We start from the raw sequence: 17,567 nt of genomic DNA on the forward strand, positions 1-17,567 counted from the left end.
CGCGCTCTGCACGCGTTTAACACGTGTAGACCACAGATCCGAAGCCCCTGCGCATCCCCGGCTGACTCGTGAGGGCGCCGGAACAGGACGCCGGGCAGGAGGTTGTGCTGCTTTTGCTACTTTTGCTGTTTGTGCTGGCCTTTCTGTGCCTTTTGTGTTGAGTTCTCACCCTGTCATTTTCATACCAGTGCTGATAGTCTGTGGGCTTGCAGCCATTTTCTGCTTAAGATCATACTAGAATAATCACATCATATTATATCCCTCTATTGTTGCGAAGATATTACCAACCTGGTGCTTTTCTCGCCTGGCAGCACTGATAGTATGGGTATATTATTTGCCTAAGGGTATGTTTGTAGAGCCATTACTATCATTCGAAATATAGGAAAATCAACGTGAATCCCTGGAAAAATTTTCACCGAAGTAATTATCTTATACAAGTAATTGTTTAATTATATGATTACGAATTAATATTTCCTTTTCTATATACAGAAGCACAGAAAATTATCAAAAAAAAAAATAAATGCAAAAATAACTATGGACGTGGGCAGCACATTATACTTGCGTGATACTGCTTATCAGCTACGTATTCACGCATGCATGCGCTTTGGAGTGATTTTGCCATATAGCTGGTTCTATTCTAAAATTTGGGTCATAAAATAATCTTTCATTAATACTTTCGTTAAAATAAAAATTCAGCTATTTTTCGATTTGAAACTAATAATTGAAAACAATTATTTTTCCAAATTACTTTATAGATATCTAGCATCGGTCTTGATGGTGGTGGTGTTCATGATACCGTATGTTAGTCATTACCATCACTAATGCCATTACTGATGGCATTATCATTGTCATTACTATTACTATTACTATTACTATTACTATTAATATTACTGTTATTATTACTATTACTATTGCTGGCAGCAGTACTTTCTTCTCTTCCATTTGTAATAGCTTTTCCATTTGTCTTATTTGGATTAATATTTGGATTGCCAGTGTTGGCAAGTTTTCTTTCGTATTTCCCCTTTTTCATAATTTGTTTCAATGCAATTGAATCCAATGGGTCTAGCAATTCAAAGCTACATAATAAATCATCATTAACACTCATAACTGCTCCCCAATTATCAAATTCTCCACAATAATTTGGTGCACTAAAAACTGTAACCAATGTTCTATCATTGAAAAATTCATATCCATCTTCAACAACCATATGAGCCCTACAAACCAAATCAAAATTAAATTTAGTTAGAAATTTATTTATAGCAATCCTATTGAAACAATATGATACACCTCTTTCATTGTCTTCCCATTCATTTATAGTATCTGAAGGATCGGACCATAATAGATCGCTTAATAATCCAAAATCTGGAACATCCGTTGGCCTTGATATGTTTCGGATTTCATCCAATGAGTTTAAAACCGGTGATAATCCGCCATGGACACAGAATATTTTGTTAGCAACTATGGCTGCTATAGGCAAAGTATTAAATGTATCAATGAATATCTTCCATGTTTTAATATTGCATCTTCTTTTGCATTCATCAAAGAACCCATAAACTCTAGTAACATTTGCACATTCATGATTACCTCGTAATAAAAAGAAGTTTTCAGGGTATTTAATTTTATAGCATAATAATAATAAAATGGTTTCCAAGCTTTGTTTGCCTCTATCAACGTAGTCACCTAAAAATAAATAGTTTGATTTAGGGGGAAACCCACATTTTGAAAAGATTCGAATCAAATCAGGATATTGGCCATGAACATCGCCTACTATTTTAACGGGAGGCGTTAATTCTAGTAATGTTGGTTGATTTAAAAAAATTTCACGAGCAGTTGAACAAATGATTTGAATTTCTGAGTTTTTTAGACACAAGTTTTTAGTTCTTTTAGCGGAATAACCAGCGTCTAATAGTCTCTGAATTAAAACTTCGACATCTAAAATTTTTAAGTTACTTGTGGTGATATGAGTGATGACGTTTGAGTTTGGTTCAGAAGATAGATTTGTAATATTGATATCGCTGGTTAGAGGAGTTCCAGGTAAAGAAGAGCCTATTGATGTGAATGAGGAAGTTGATTTATTCCTTTTGTGATTATTAAAATTAGCGTCGTTGTTATCGTTGTCAATTGTTATATTTCTTAGAGAGGTTGATAGATCTGATATCAAGTTGTTATTGTTGTCGGTTGAAAAGGAATTCGATCTACTATTTACGATGGAGGTTGGGTTGATATTTGCCGTTGATAAGTTATTAGCATTATTATTATTATCAATATCATTAGAGAAGTTGGAGAAATTGGAGATGTCATAAAGATTATTTTCATTGTTGTCATTGTTTTGGTTATTGTCACTATTTTCAAAGGTATTGTTGAGCAAGTCAGGTAGATCTGATTGAGATTGTACTTGAGAATCACGCCTTATTAAAATCGGTTCCTTTGGTTGTAATACAGCCATTGATGGGGGCAAATCGTTGTTAATTGCAGTGATGGAATCATTATTTATTGAATTTTTGAAGTTCTTCAAGTTTTTTGAGTTGTTTTCATTGTTTGACGTGGTATTTTCGTTATTGTTGTCATTAAGTCTATTTTTGGTTTTAGTTTTATTTTTAATCTTTTTGAGTAGACTATCATTGCTTACATTGTTTTGATTAATACTTGTTATAATGCTGTTTATATTATTTGCGGTATTACTGTCATTTTCATTTGGAGAAATTGATTTTAAAATATTGTAAGTTTGATTTTTCGAGTTAGTGATATCAATCTCAGGTATGTATTGACTGGATAAGTTATTTTGATTGTTGAGATTGGAGATATCATTATAGTTATTTAGAATTGATAATGAGTTTGAAGGAGAATTTTGAGCTGTTTTGAAAACAGAGGATTCATCATCCAGATTTAAATCATTGACATTCAAGTTGTTTAAATTAATATTGGTATTGGGAGTATTATCGTTAGTGAGATTAGTTGAACTGTTATTATTGGATGAGGACTTTAATTTTGATTTTAATTTGTTGGATAGGGATCTTGCAGATTTGCTAGACTTGTTTGATTTAGAAGACTTGTTTGATTTATTTGATTTGATAGATCTTGAAGATCTGATTGAGGTAGAAGTCTCAGATCTTTGAAATATTGGGGGCACAGAATTTTCGTCAACGGATAAAGACTTGGAGGTTGTGTTTCCCATTATTTGATAATTATTTGATAATTATTAGATAAATACCCAATGAATATTAAATAGGCAAATAATTATTTGATATTCGTAAAAGAAATCCAGATGATCTTTTTGGGAAGATTGTAAATAGAAAAAAATATTAAATTGAATTTAGAAAGTAACAATTTTTTTTTTGTTTATCTGTTTTCTTTTTTATAGTTTCCCTTTTTTTTTCTTTTTCTTTTTGGGCAAATGAAAGATGGAGTTGGAAACTGGATGTAGATATAATATAGAGCAGAAAATATAGTATAAGAGCAGCAACAGGAAGAGGAAGCAAAAGAAGCAGAGCAAGCAGAGGAAGCAGAGAAGGCGAGGAAAGAAGACAAACAAGAAGCAGAAACGTCTCCAGCATCCAGCAAAAGAGAACGAGAGAACTAAAAAAGAGCAACAGAGAAGAACAAATTAAGAAAAAAGACTATAGCGAGCCATTAAAGCTTATTTTCCGGACGCTTGCCGCACTCCGAGCCCAAGCCGAACACGGGTCGAACAGTGGCCGAATACTACGCAAAACAGTTTCACTCACTCGCCGAAGACACTCGATACTCAATCGACGTGAATCCAGCAGTCACCGGCGGAGCTTTTGCAAACTGTGTTGACTGCCTTTTTTCACCACGAACGCTGGTTCTAGAGCCATCCGAAAACGTTATCCGCTTCCATACGCGGGTGCCAAGAGTGACCCCTCATTTCCTGGATCTATTGGAACTGAATAAACTGCAGCACCGGTAGGATAAATGCACAAACGTGTTTCATCCCGCAGCAATGCGTTATGAAACACTCAAGTACAGCACCAGACGGACGGACTTTTGAGCTCGGGAAATCCGTGCAACTTGTGCGACGGCTGTGCCAGGCACTTTCTTCGTGCTCGAACAGTCTCCGTGGCCTGCATCCGCCGAGAGTGACACAAAACAGTTTCTGCTTTCACTGCGCTGATTTTCCTGAAAACGCTGCTCAGTTTCCAAGGAACAAATAGAAAACAAGCAATTATTTGCGCAGGTTAAAATTGGCTTTTTGGTGGGTTTTCTTTCTCTGGCTAGGAAACCGGGTAGTGTGTGCATGCATTATAATGTATCTAGACGCATCTTGTGCAGTTTTGGTCTTTGATTCTTTTTTTTCTCAGCTTGAAAATGAAAGAAAATGATTCATAATCTGAAAAATTCTGGTGATAGATTCCCATCTCGAGATCCATATATCTTTTCAATCTCTTATCTCTGTCGGATTGTGATGTTAAAATCGTTAAAATATCTTCAATTAACAAGAAACGTAGGACACTTATCAAAAATGTCAAGCTCAAACTTCTCACCACAGAAAAGTTCTTCTTCAAATGAGCTCAGTCCTGATACTAAGTCCTTTGAGACTCAAATACTCAAAGTCAATCCAAATTCAATAACGTTCAGTTCTCATCAGCTATTTCCCACAATATCAGACCCTCAGTCTTTGAAAAACCTTCAATTAGCTGCACATCTAATCAAACACAATAAAATCGTCGGTTTCCCAACTGAAACTGTTTATGGCCTTGGTGGTTCTTCCTTATCTGATTCAGCTGTAACATCAATCTATAAAGCCAAAAACAGACCTGCCGATAACCCACTAATAACTCATATCTCCTCCATCGATCAGTTGAAAAGATTGATTTTATCAAAAGATAACCTTGAAATACCTGACATATATCTTCCATTAATACAGAAATATTGGCCTGGCCCTTTAACCATCTTATTGCCTGTGGGCCCAAACTCCCCCATATCTAAATTGACCACAAATGGCCTCTCTACTTTTGCTGTTAGAATGCCCTCAAATCCAATTGCAAGAGCATTGATTGCTCTTTCTGACACTCCAATTGCTGCTCCTTCTGCCAACTCCAGTACAAAACCTTCTCCAACGTTGGCCTCTCATGTTTACCACGATTTAAACAATAAAATACCTCTTATAATAGATGGTGGTCCATCAAATATCGGCCTAGAAAGTACTGTTATCGATGGACTATCAACTCCCCCTGTTCTATTAAGACCTGGTGGTTTGTCTGTTAATCAAATCAAAAATATTAATGGTTTTGAAAATTTAATCATAGCAAAACCAAATGCTAACTCGAAGGATCCTGTAAAAACACCTGGGATGAAATACAAACACTATTCTCCTTCAGCAAAAGTATCCCTATTGTATTTAAATAAAAATTCAATAAACTTTTCTCAACCAATCCAATCTTTATCAAACTATTTATCAAATAATTTAGCAAATAATTTTTCTACCAACTCTTCTAATTTAGCTCTAATTTATCAAGATAATATTCTCAACCCAAATAATTACTCATCTTACTTCAATCAAACTAAAGTCCTAGGTAAAGATATCAATCAAATGCAACATAACTTATTTGCTCTATTCAGAGAACTAGACGATATTCCAAACATAAACCAAATCATCGTAATACTAGACTCTAATATCAAAAATAACTTGGAAGCAATGGCCTTACTAAATAGATTAAATAAAGCTGCTTCAATAAAAATAGATTTATAATAATTTAACAATTTAACAATTTAGTAATTTAATCAAATATACATTTTATTATTGATTTATTCATACTAAATAGAACCAAAAAAATAAGAATAATAGTACACGAAAATATTTTAAACTATACATATATAAATTATTATACATTACCATATACTTGAGTATTAAAATTCCTTAAACCTCAACCTCTTTAACATTATTTGTTACAGAATCTATCTTCTTATTCAATTTTCGTTTCTTGATAGCATATGCTAAATATTCAATACTATGTGAACATCTAACATTTTCATTTACTGCATGATTACCCAAGTTCTTTTTGTCTTCATTGTCATTTTCTTTTCCATTTTCATTATGGTTGTGATCATTTTTATGCCCATGCTGATCATAAAGCGCCCCCTTTTTATTCAAATTTCGGTTCAAAATATCACTATTCTGAATCCTATTGGGAATAAATAAGGGAGGATTTTTATACCAAATTATTGATCCTTCTGTTCCACTTTCTAAATCGATCCTCCTATTGAAATTCCCATTACTAAGATTGGAAGTATGATTAAACTTTCTATATGTATTAAACTTATCCATCTTGTAAATATTGCTATTTTCAGAATATTTCTCATTTAACGCCTGTTGAAAAACCGGATTCAATAAAAATGTTAAACCCGCAGTTGAGTTAATAGTTATTATTTTACCATCCCCATAATTATTATTATTAGCATTATAAATTTTTTGAGAAGATTGATTTATTTGTTGTTGTTGTTGTTGTTGGAGTTGCTGCTGCTGGAGCTGCTGAGCATTTTGGTATTGATTCATTGGCTGCATAATTCTCTTTTGTTGTTGTGCAATTGAATTTATGTTTTGGTTGTATCCATAAGGCTGATTTTGTGTGTTATAATAAGAGTATGGTTGATTAGAAGAATTTGCAATCGGCATCTGACCTAAACCATAATTTATTTTGGCATTATTAATATTATTAATATTGTTAATGTTATTATTCACATTATTCACATTATTCATGTTATTAATGTAGGTCATATTATTTATCATATTGTTATAATTACTATTATAATTATTATTAAAATTATTATAATTATAGTTTGGGTTATAATTGCTATGATAATTATTATTAAAATTAGCATTTCCATTTAAAGTATTCAAATTTGAAACTTGTTGTAAACCGTATAATCTTGTTGGTCCATTATTATTAATATTTCCAACCGAAGGCGAGCTAGATCTTGAAACATTTGATGAAATCAGAGGCGAATTAATATTTGATGAATTTTTTGATTTCATCATTTTATCTCTTCTATTTGACCTATTTTCAACTCCATAATGATCGATATCCAAATTTTCATTTGAAATTGGATCTCTTAAATAAACAGAACCGATTAAAGGTGGAGCGTCATTATGGCCCATGGTTGGTTCAGGGATTGGATCATTATATGTTGCATTTGGAGGTAATAAATGTTTTAGAGGACTATCATATTTTTGAAACGTTCTGTTTTGTTTTAAAGGAATATAAGTCATTGAATCCTCCAAATGTCTTACTTCTTCAGGTAAACAAGCTTTCCAAGTTCTAATTTTATTAAAAATTTTATCATTATCAGAATACCTATATTCACAAATGAATAAAGGAGGTTCATAATCAAAATTGATTTCTGATTTTTGATATCTTGTAAAGAAAACAACAAAACATTTCCCTATAACATCATCTACTAAATGATCTCTATATTGACCTGATTTAAATACTTCATTTTCGTAAAACATTCTATCGACTCTATGCACAGTCTGTTGTGGTTTATAATACCAGCAAGCATTAATATATTTAGTGCCATCTTTTAATTCCCAAATTTTAAATAATTGACCAACTATTGGGTCGTTATCATCATTTTTATTTTTGATTAATATCCAGTCACCTACTTTGTAAGTTTTACCATCTTTGGTGAAACTATCAAGAGGAAATTTGATCAGTTTAGAAGGATGAAGGTTTGTATGGAGCTGAGTTAAAAGTGTAGCCTTTTCCTCTTCCTTGATGATTTCATTTGTTTTAGCTTCAAAGGATAAAACAGTACGTAAGTTGAATTGCATATTTGCCTTTTCAATTTCATTAATGATAATATTGCTGTAGGGCTGTTGCTGATTGTTGATATTGTTATTGAGAAGTTTATTTTGATTTAGATAGAATTGATAAGAAGCTTGGAAGTAATTTTTGAAGTTATTAAACAAGATGTTCAAATCATTAAGGAATTCTACCAAGGATTTGTAATCTCTTTTCCTAATTTTTAGCTTTATTGTGTCTAAAGTGATGGATTTCTTCGAGATAGAATTCTCAACTATGGTGTTATAGATTTGATAGAAAAACTTTGATCTTGGATCATCATTTTGATCATTTTTAGGTGGACCAATTATATAAGGCAAAGGGATCTTTTCATATAAACTGTAATAGTAAAATGGATTATTTGTATCGATTTCATATTTTTCTTTTTTAATTAATCTGAAAATGTTTTTGATCCTATTTTCATGAGGTTTATTGATGATGGGAGGTCTTCTTCTTTTTGTATTGTTAGTGGTGACAATTGGAGCACTGGTAGTAGTGGCGATACTATTCTGAATATTATTAATGGTATTATTTGTAATTGCATTGGAATTAGTTTTGCTAACAATTGGATTATTGGTGACAGTGTTATAACTAACAGGGATATTGATTTGATTGTTTGGATTACGGGTCTTTTGAGTGTTTGGTATGACAGATAATGATTTATTAAGAGGATTAAGTTGAATTGAAGGATTTGCTGGAATATATTCTTGATCAGACAATGGGATTGAATTGTTATTAAAATTTTGAGAGATGTCATAATCATTTTCTTCATCATTGAGAGGGCTAGTAGCGAATAGATCATCATCATTTAAGGCGTTTGAAGTTTCATTACTATTACTGGTGTTGTTGATGTTATTATTGTTATTATTATTTAGATTTACACTTGAATTGATTTTGATATTGATTTTGTTACTGCTAGTTTTTTTATTGATGTTGTTAGTTTTATGAATTGTTAAGGAGGTATCATCTGAATCATCTGAATCAGGCAATGGGCCTAAATCAGGATAATAAATATTTTTGTCGATTTCTTTTATGATCTTGATATTTTTCAAACTGGGGATAATTTTACTCTTGGTGAATTTCTCTAAAATAATGGCACAGTTGTATATCTCAGAGTTTTTAATGTTATAGAATTTAGCATTCCAAATAATTTGAGCTAGATCTTGGATATACTCGTTAGCAGATTGATATTTCAATTTGTTGAGGTAAGTCTTAATCAAATGCAAAGATAAAGGTTTCTTTATCATTCGATAATAATCACCAAGTTTTCTCTCAGGTAATTTATGAAAGACTTCGGAGATTTTATAACCCTGGGGAGCAGTTAGTTCGTAGATGCTTTCAAAGGAAGGTGTTAGCTTTCTGTTGAGCACTCTCCTTTCCTGTTCAGTTAGAGGCATGGTGGGTTGGTGAAGCGATCAGAGCGATAAAAAGAACCAGATAAGAGATAAATAAAGTTGAAGAGATGAAAAATCAATTGATCAATGGGAAATGGTAATTTTAATTGTTGAAATTAAACAGAAACAAAAAATTTAACAACAAAAAATAATCACATGATACTAGTCATGTGAGCGTAAGGATACGTGTCAAAAGTTTTAATAGAATTTCAAAACTAACTTCGTGGTTGTATAGTGTAGTGGTTATCACTTTCGGTTTTGATCTAGCAAAGTTTCCGAACAACCCCGGTTCGAATCCGGGTACGACCTTTGATTTTTGCTTTTATTTTCACAAACATTGTTTTGTTTGTTTTTGTGGTGTGAATTGGTTGTTAACAAAAGACGAGATATGTGAGCAACTGTTCATTAGCAAAGTGTGGAGTGTGGTTGTATATAGCTGGAAATGCGATTATTGTTGGTGAGATGAGTTGGCCAGTTATCTCACTGGGTGTTCAGGAAGAGAATTTCGGTTTCCCACTGGCAACATCAATCAACGATTCTTCACTGTCCTGGGGCCCTGGTCCAACTTGGGTTAGGATCACTCTGGAGATTCCATCTTTAATTGAATAATCGATTTCTTCGTCGCTTAAGATAAGTTGGCCTTTTGAGTATTCTTGGTTCTTGAAATCAAATTTTTGGGCATCCCATCCTGTAACCTCGCTTAAAATCTTGTAAAAGACATTTAAAATTGTCTTTTCATTTTCTTCTTCATAATATAACACAGCATTCGGCCCAGCATCAAATGTATATGCAACTATAATCTTACCATTTTCCTTAACGCTTTTCTCGTTGATTAAATGAACCAATCTAATAATTCTTCTTGAATAGTCATTAAGATAAAAAATTGGTGGATAAGAATCTAAACATGTGGAATGAAACGAATTTGAATCTTTCATAGTCAATTCAGCAAATTTATTGAAATCCTTTTCTAAAATACTTTTTTTCATTTCTTCAAATCTTTGAGGAACAATATTATTGATTCTGTAATTAAATAAATCAGATGTTTTAACAGTCAATTGCATCCCTGAGGTTGATGAAACATCTTTTTTGTGGGCGCTAACAACTAAAATCAACGCTTTAATATTTGGCCAATGTTCCAATGGTGCAATTTCAACTGCTTTTGAATCTTCTCCATTACTTAACTCTCCCATTTCCCATGCGACATATCCACCAAACAATGACCTGCATGCTGATCCTGATCCCTTTCTAGCAATTTTCGATATCTCAGATAAAGAATCTGGTAATTCATATAATTTTGAAATAGCCTTGACTAGCGCTGACAACCCAGCAGCAGATGATGCCAACCCAGCGGCTGTTGGAAAATTATTTTCAGACACAATCAATAAATTCAATTGACTTAATTTGGGTAAGTGTTCATTCCCTTCAGAATTCTCAACTTTTTCACGCAATTTTTTCAAATCTTTCAAAACTTCAATTAATCTTGGTGTCTCCATGGACTCTAATTTCCTGTTCAAAAATAATCTGTTGGATTCATATTCTTCTGAACAAGCAGCTGAAGTTAATGTTCTGAGATCGTTTTGACTCAAAGTAACTGAAATCGACGAATTGGTTGGTAAGTTCAACTTGGTATCTCTTTTGCCCCAATATTTAAGAGTTGCAATATTGACTGGAGAAGTAACTGTAGCTGTATAAACTGTCATTTTGGATTAGAAATCAGAAATGGTAAACAAACAATTCAGAGAATGATAAAAAACCTGAGAAGAAGGCAAAAGATATGATATGGCAAAAAAAATAGGAGAGATAAATCAAAAATCAAACCTCAGACAATCTTTCCACCTTTATATATTGTTTTCTCGAGATGTGAAAGTTAAACGAGTTTTTGCTTTGTTTTTTCACTCGTATCTCATCGCTTTTCTGGGCCAATCAGAGCGCTCTCCACCCCTGTTCGACTTTTCTACGTCGCTTTTGTTCTTTCATTGCAGAACAGATTGAATTGAGATAATGATATATAATAGGAATAATAGAAATAATAGAAATAAAAATAGTCAGAATAATAAAAAACATTAATAAAAACACTAAAAATACTAATAAAAACACTAAAAATACTAATAAAAACACTAAATTATGAATGGTAAATTATATATAAAGTCATGAGCAAAGTTCAATCCATGGTTGTTTTTTTTTGGCTTCTATTGGTTGAAATCTCTTTTATATTTCCAGATTCTGGCTTTGCAATCACCACTACCTGTGGCAAAATATCCATTGCCACCAATGCCATTGTTGCTAACACAGACACTAATAACAGAGTTTCTATGCCCTTGCAACATGAATAATGGATCTCCCGAGTTCTTATCCCAGAAGATAACTCCCCTGTCTTTACTTCCACTTAAAATATATTCATTGTCTGGCGTAGAACAGACACTTAAAACAAAATCCTTATGTCCACGATAAGTAACCTCACATTTGACATTAGCCTTATTAGTAGCACCATTTTTATTCGTATCTAATGCCCATAATTTAACCGTAGTATCTAAGGAACCAGAGGTGATTTCTTTACCATCGTGAGTAAATTGAACTGAATAAACACTATCTTTGTGTCCATTGTTTAGTTCAGCCCCATCTAACCTATCAACTAAGAAACCAGATGATGCGTTCCATACTCTAACAATCCTGTCTAAAGAACCTGCTGCAATCAATGAAGAGTCTGGGGATACTGCGACGGTTGTGACACCATCTTCAATAGCTAAAGTTAATGAAGTTTGGCTGGTATTTAAATCCCAGATTCTCACTGATTTATCACCAGAACCAGAAACTAATTTTGTACCATCTGGGAAATAATCCAATGAATAAATATCTTGTTCATGGCCTTTTAAGTATTGGATAACACTTCTTGAACTTAAATCCCAAATTCTAATTAATTTATCCTCAGCACCCGTAGCAAGATATTTGCCATCAGGAGAGAATGTAACAGCTCTAATGTACAAATCTCCACTATTAGCCTCAGGATTAGCTGCATTAGAAGGAGCACCATTGGTGCCATTAAGGAAATTGCCATCATCAGTTAATCTGGCAACTAATTGACCAGATTCAACACCATAAATTTGAGCCGATTTATTGCAACCTGTGGCCAAGTATTTACCATCTCTTGAAAATCTAACACAGCAAACAACCGAATTATGGTCAAATGAGTGAACGAGATCGACATCTAAAGTTTTTGGTAATGCTGGATTATATAAGACATAAAATTCATGTGTTTGTTTTTTCCATTGTTCGGGTACTAATTGAGCATCTAATTCTTTCAAAAAGGTTGGAATTGGTTTATCAGATATAGATTGTTGAGAATCAGCTGAATTTGGAGCTTGAGTGATTTGTTGGTTTGTCTGAAGTTGATTTGGTTGATTATTTGAAGCCTGGGCTCCATTTTGTGTTGTTTGAAGTTGATTTGGAGGCTGTTGTTGTTGTAATTGAGGAGTTTGTGGAGGGGGCAATTGAGTGGGAGATTGTTGTGTTTGCTGCAAGGACAGTTGTTGAGAATTTTGAGAAGTTTGAAGTTGTTGGGGTGGAATGGAAGGTAACTGCTCAGGTTTGGGAGTAATTGTATGTAAAGTTAATAAAGAAGGATTAGTTTGTTGTTGCTGTTGTTGTTGAGGCTGACCAAGATTTTGAGCATTAGCTGATTGATTAATAGTTTGTAACAAAGACAGCTTTGGCGTATTTTGAGATTGAACTTGAGAAATTGAAGGCAACTGTTGAGGCGAAGATTGTTGAGGAGCAGAAGGAATAGATTGAGGAGGTGGACCACCAGGTTGCTGCAGTTGTTGTGGCTGTTGTTGTTGAGAAGAAACAGGGATAGGTAAAGAAGATGGATTATTAATTATATTTGATTGAGGAGGAGCACCAGGTTGAGGTAAAGATTGAGAAGGAGTTGAAGAATTGAAATATTTAGATAAATCATAAGTCGGCTTCGGTGGGAAATTTGGACTTTGTTGTGGACCAGATTGAGAAATAGGATGTAATTGAGGAGGGGGTTGTTGTTGTTGTTGTAATTGAGGAGGTTGAGTGTTTAAAATAGATTGACGAGAAGGAGCACGATCTTGTTGTTGTTGTTGTTGAGCCTGTTGTTGAGCCTGTTGAGCCTGTTGTTGAAGGACTTGTTGTTGTTGAGCCTGTTGTTGAAGTGCCTGTTGTTGTTGTTGCTGTTGTTGTACTTGTGCTTGTTGTTGAGCTTGTTGTTGTTGAGCTTGAGATTGAGCAACGGCAGCAGCATTTTGTTGGTTATGATATTGTAATTGAGAAGATTGACGGTCTCTTTGTTCAAGTTCAGCTTTTAATCTGGAGATATCTTCCTCATATTGACGTTTTATTCTTTCATGAGTTTGTTGTAAGTTATAAACAGTGTTTCTAATATCTCTTAACTCTGCCACTTGTTTATTATATTTGCCTTCACTTTCATCTTTATGAAGTCTAAAAGCTTCGTTTTTAACCTGATCAAATTCTTGTTTAATAGCATCTAATAATTCGTTTAATCTTTGATCAAGATTTAAAGGAGGTCTTTGTTGTTGGTAGGACATTTTGAGAAGAAGTTGGCGGACAGTTTGAAGTTTATGGGGTTTTGCAAGTTTTTAGAGTTGAAGAAACACGTAATTGGTTAGGTAAGCCTTGACTTTAAAAAAAAAGATTGTTTTTATAAAAATAATTGTTTCAAAATTTTTTACGATTATTTTTAGGTTGCTTGTTATTGTTGTCTTATAAGTATAATTTATTTTAATCGGTATTAGTTAAATTATAGCTGATAAGAAATTGGATATTTTCTGCTGAAAAAAAAGAAAGATTGGCAAGTAAGGAAGGAGCGAAATAAAGCAAGTCACAAGAATGACAGAATATTCACCAAATAAATCAATTAACAAAAATTTGAAAGCGAAACAGAAACAATTTAGCACCAGTATTAACCAGTGTAATAAGAAACCAGATAGCAATATAAGGATACAAATTATTAGTGAGCAGACACTTGTTAAGGATGAAGAAAAAAGAAAGGAAAAAAGAAGCAGGGCAGGAAAAATAGAGCAGATTTTGGCTCGTCAAAATGCCCCAGCCGGGCACATAACCAGCGCGTGAGATATAATCTGGAATCTGGAATCTGGGTTCTGGACTCTGACATTTAGATCCACCGCAAAGGAACCATAGAAGCTGCTGGATGATGCAGGTGCATTTATGTCAGGGTAATCATATGGCACGTGTGTTGAGAGTTTGTTGTACATTTGAATGCGTCAGCATACACGCTGTTCTAGAACGCTTGAGGAAGGTCCACTGGTTCGATGTTGTAGTTGTTGTAGTGAGAGCTGATACAATGATTGGTTTTGTCTGAAAGCTATGGTTGAGCTCCTTTCTTTGGGCTTGGGGATTTTGGAGGTTTCCGATTTTCAGAACTTTCTGTGAGCAAGGAAACAGTCCTGGCATTTGGGCATCTGTTAATTGAACAGTCCTATACTTTATGCTAGTACGCTGGTCAATCATCCAATAAGGAGATTTGTATGTGGCAGTAAAGAGAGTGGGCAGTCATCAAATGAGAATAGCATACAATTGGTTACTCCAGTGAAAGATGGCATGCCTTCAAAAGAACATCATATCATAAAAACAAACGAAAAGGCAAGAGCTGGATGAGCACGGAAACCAGTGGTGCGGATGGGGATAAGGTCATCAAGTCAGGACAAAAAGATGATGCTGTGGGCAAAGTGTGAAAATTATGGGGTAAAACAGATCGAAGTTCCATATAAAAAGCCAATCTCTTGCTAAATGTCATTCTATATTTATTAGTCTATTATCAAACAACTCAATTCAAGTTTATTTCTAATCCAATTCCAACTCCAGTTATTACTATTACTATTGCTTCGAATTCACTCAATTATTATACTACTCAATTACACTTAACACTTCATAATGGGTAAAACTAATAAATGGCAAATAAATAAAGAAAATGAACCAAAGTATTTCACGCACAATCATCCAAATCAAGATCCAACCAAAATCAAGAAAAATGGTGCAGGAAAAAACAATTGGGGCACTTCAGAAGATCAATTCAATGAATTGGTAGATGAGGGTTTGGTTAATTCATTCAAAACAAGACGGGGTTCTAACCATATTCAAAATTCAAAAAAATTTGACGAATTGTCTAAATTAAACTAATAAAGATTATAAACTATGAAACTTATGATACAAAATTTTCAATTCAAAATTTATTTTTATTTTTACTTTTATTAAGCCTATTTCTATATAACATTGATTAATAACTTGTTTTTCTTTTTTATTTTTTTATTTCCTTACTGCTTGTTTGTTATTTTATGTTTTTTTTGATGATTTATGTAGCCATTAATAAACTAACTTATATTAGATTATATAAAAAATTAAAAGATATATTACTGCTCCTATGTTATAGTATATTATATTATATTATATTATGTTATGCTATGCTATTTTCCAAATAGTTCATTGTAATTATTTGTTGCATTTGCAAGTATTTTCTTTACAATGACAATCATCAGCAACAGTTTTATTGGTTGAACAAGTACATGATCCGAGATCTGTTTTACCTATTTGTGTTTTACCGATTTCTGTCTTGCCAACCTCTGTCTTACCACTCTTGTCAAGATTCAATGCTTCTTTTACTTGACAGTGTTGACATTTACAATCGTCTTCACAAGTATTGCATTTATCACATTTACCATCTTTAGCGCCAACACTTTTATCAACTTTTTTCTTGTTATTATCACAGCCACATGATGATAATTGACCTAATTCAGTTTTACCAACATATTTTTTTCCATTATCACCTTTTTTCTTTAAACAATGAGAACATTTGCATTGCTTTTCACAGGTACATTTTATATCAGAATTAAATTCAGTTTTTCCAATTGGCTTACCTCCTTTCAATGATGAGCATGGACAGTTTGGGTTTTCTGATGACATTGTTATGTGTTGTAATTAAGAAAAATATTGTTATAGAAAATTTGATATAATTCAATTGCTTTTACTAATTATAAGAAAAGAAAAACAAAAACTAATTGAATGAAAGGACATTTTATAAATATCAGAAATCGCTCGAATTTATATCAAAGGATCATTTTAAATGAGTGATTAACGCTTCAAGAGATTTTTGCTACCTGCATCAAAGCACCTTTTTTTTCTTGTGCATCTTCTTTATTTGATCATATTTTCCTTGTTGCTTTTCAACTCAACCTAAATTATGTGCTCATCCATTTTGCGCTCTTCGATGTCTTCGACCGTCGTTCGGACTGTTCTCCGACTGCCTTTTGAAACATTCACCCCTCAGGGTTTATCGAAGCACGTCAAACTCAGCACAACTCCGAAACACACCGACAAATTCCGCGCTCTGGCATTCCCGCAAAGCTGGTCTCACGCTCTTCAGGGAGTTTCAAATATATTTCAGTAATCTGCTCAGCACCATTGAAACAATCCACAGGTGTATCTGATTCGTTCTGCTATCTACTTTCAAAATGAATTAAGAGCAGTGGGGCATTGTTATCATCACACAAATACTTCAGAAATTGTTAATAGCTAATATCAATTTCAATCTCTTCCCCAAAGCACAACCTAACCCAAATGTCATCAATCGATATTTTGTTCCACATTAACCATAAAAATAATACTTTAAACAATAAAAATAGAATAATTAATTTACAAACAACAATTACCTCCTTAAAGTTATTTGATTTAATCTCTTTCAGAAACTACAGTGATACTATCTTCACCAGAACAATTTGGTACAGTAAATGAATTTACAATAATACATTTGAATACTAATCACATTAGTTTATTTATGATCCAATTTTTAAACTTTTCGGTCCAGCTATTATTGACTGATGAGGAAATCAATACCACTAATCAAATTTATATTTAGTTATTAGCACCAAAAAGAAGTTTAAAATTGTTACTATTAACAATTTTGCACACAAATTATGAACGGTTGTTAAATGGAATTGTTAGGATCCTTAATTATTTAATGCCAGACAATTCTAGTGAATTAACATCATTTCATTATAAAAGCCTAAGTTATACTACTCAATCTGGTTGGGATTATTTTTTATGTCTGATTTCAAATTTGAAACAGTCGAGTTTTAGCTAATATTGTTTACGAGTTGTTAAACTTTTTTGAATTTGGAAACCCCAACTTCTTTTAATTGGCCTTCAAGTTTTACCTATAACGGCACTTTTTTATATTCAAGATTTCTCAACAACTCAAAACATTTGAATTTACTCAACAACAAAATCCAGGTAATTAAAAATTTATCAAACCAAACAAATTTGGTAAAATTAAATCTATCTTTTAATAAAATTACCAGAATTGGGAATTTCTTTG

At 33.0% G+C, this 17,567-nt stretch overlaps 8 protein-coding genes and 1 non-coding gene across 9 annotated transcripts; 4 read left to right on the forward strand and 5 right to left on the reverse strand.

Annotated features, from left to right (window-relative positions):
• Nucleotides 1-802: 802 nt before the first annotated feature.
• On the reverse strand, nucleotides 803-3,175 carry ASCRUDRAFT_34428 (phosphoprotein phosphatase PPZ; the record flags this gene model as incomplete). The annotated part of the gene is made up of 2 exons (XM_020190519.1): nucleotides 803-2,509; nucleotides 2,900-3,175. 2 exons carry the CDS (start codon nucleotides 3,173-3,175, stop codon nucleotides 803-805), a joined length of 1,983 nt encoding a protein of 660 aa, XP_020047447.1.
• An 892-nt stretch (nucleotides 3,176-4,067) lies between these two features.
• Nucleotides 4,068-5,717, forward strand: SUA5 (threonylcarbamoyladenylate synthase). Its single transcript, XM_020193243.1, has one exon. It carries the CDS (start codon nucleotides 4,481-4,483, stop codon nucleotides 5,708-5,710), a length of 1,230 nt encoding a protein of 409 aa, XP_020047448.1. The 5' UTR covers nucleotides 4,068-4,480; the 3' UTR covers nucleotides 5,711-5,717.
• Nucleotides 5,718-5,878: 161 nt separating this feature from the next.
• On the reverse strand, nucleotides 5,879-9,196 carry RSC2 (Rsc2p; the record flags this gene model as incomplete). The annotated part of the gene is made up of 1 exon (XM_020191785.1): nucleotides 5,879-9,196. One exon carries the CDS (start codon nucleotides 9,194-9,196, stop codon nucleotides 5,879-5,881), a length of 3,318 nt encoding a protein of 1,105 aa, XP_020047449.1.
• A 222-nt stretch (nucleotides 9,197-9,418) lies between these two features.
• On the forward strand, nucleotides 9,419-9,502 carry ASCRUDRAFT_t72. Its single transcript has one exon. It is a non-coding gene; the product is annotated as a tRNA-Gln (tRNA).
• Nucleotides 9,503-9,684: 182 nt separating this feature from the next.
• On the reverse strand, nucleotides 9,685-10,893 carry MVD1 (diphosphomevalonate decarboxylase MVD1; the record flags this gene model as incomplete). Its single annotated transcript, XM_020190560.1, has 1 exon — nucleotides 9,685-10,893. The coding sequence occupies one exon, from the start codon at nucleotides 10,891-10,893 to the stop codon at nucleotides 9,685-9,687; it is 1,209 nt and encodes a 402-aa protein (XP_020047450.1).
• Nucleotides 10,894-11,382: 489 nt separating this feature from the next.
• TUP1 (chromatin-silencing transcriptional regulator TUP1) lies at nucleotides 11,383-13,764 on the reverse strand (the record flags this gene model as incomplete). Its single annotated transcript, XM_020190525.1, has 2 exons — nucleotides 11,383-12,705; nucleotides 13,450-13,764. The coding sequence occupies 2 exons, from the start codon at nucleotides 13,762-13,764 to the stop codon at nucleotides 11,383-11,385; spliced, it is 1,638 nt and encodes a 545-aa protein (XP_020047451.1).
• A 1,154-nt stretch (nucleotides 13,765-14,918) lies between these two features.
• Nucleotides 14,919-15,530, forward strand: ASCRUDRAFT_146717 (uncharacterized protein). The gene has a single exon (XM_020189239.1). The coding sequence runs from the start codon at nucleotides 15,131-15,133 to the stop codon at nucleotides 15,374-15,376; it is 246 nt and encodes an 81-aa protein (XP_020047452.1). The 5' UTR covers nucleotides 14,919-15,130; the 3' UTR covers nucleotides 15,377-15,530.
• ASCRUDRAFT_75864 (uncharacterized protein) lies at nucleotides 15,451-16,360 on the reverse strand. Its single transcript, XM_020193244.1, has one exon. The coding sequence runs from the start codon at nucleotides 16,154-16,156 to the stop codon at nucleotides 15,686-15,688; it is 471 nt and encodes a 156-aa protein (XP_020047453.1). The 5' UTR covers nucleotides 16,157-16,360; the 3' UTR covers nucleotides 15,451-15,685.
• A 100-nt stretch (nucleotides 16,361-16,460) lies between these two features.
• On the forward strand, nucleotides 16,461-16,640 carry ASCRUDRAFT_80893 (uncharacterized protein; the record flags this gene model as incomplete). Its single annotated transcript, XM_020194547.1, has 1 exon — nucleotides 16,461-16,640. One exon carries the CDS (start codon nucleotides 16,461-16,463, stop codon nucleotides 16,638-16,640), a length of 180 nt encoding a protein of 59 aa, XP_020047454.1.
• Between the last annotated feature and the right edge of the window lie 927 nt (nucleotides 16,641-17,567).

Source organism: Ascoidea rubescens (genome assembly GCF_001661345.1).
Source record: "Ascoidea rubescens DSM 1968 unplaced genomic scaffold ASCRUscaffold_6, whole genome shotgun sequence".
NCBI classification, from domain to species: Eukaryota; Fungi; Ascomycota; class Saccharomycetes; order Ascoideales; family Ascoideaceae; genus Ascoidea; species Ascoidea rubescens.

Coding starts and splice junctions, on each gene's coding strand:
- SUA5 (XM_020193243.1), top strand. CDS start 4,481: ATGTCAAGCTCAAACTTCTCACCACAGAAAAGTTCTTCTTCAAATGAG.
- ASCRUDRAFT_146717 (XM_020189239.1), top strand. CDS start 15,131: ATGGGTAAAACTAATAAATGGCAAATAAATAAAGAAAATGAACCAAAG.
- ASCRUDRAFT_75864 (XM_020193244.1), bottom strand. CDS start 16,156: ATGTCATCAGAAAACCCAAACTGTCCATGCTCATCATTGAAAGGAGGT.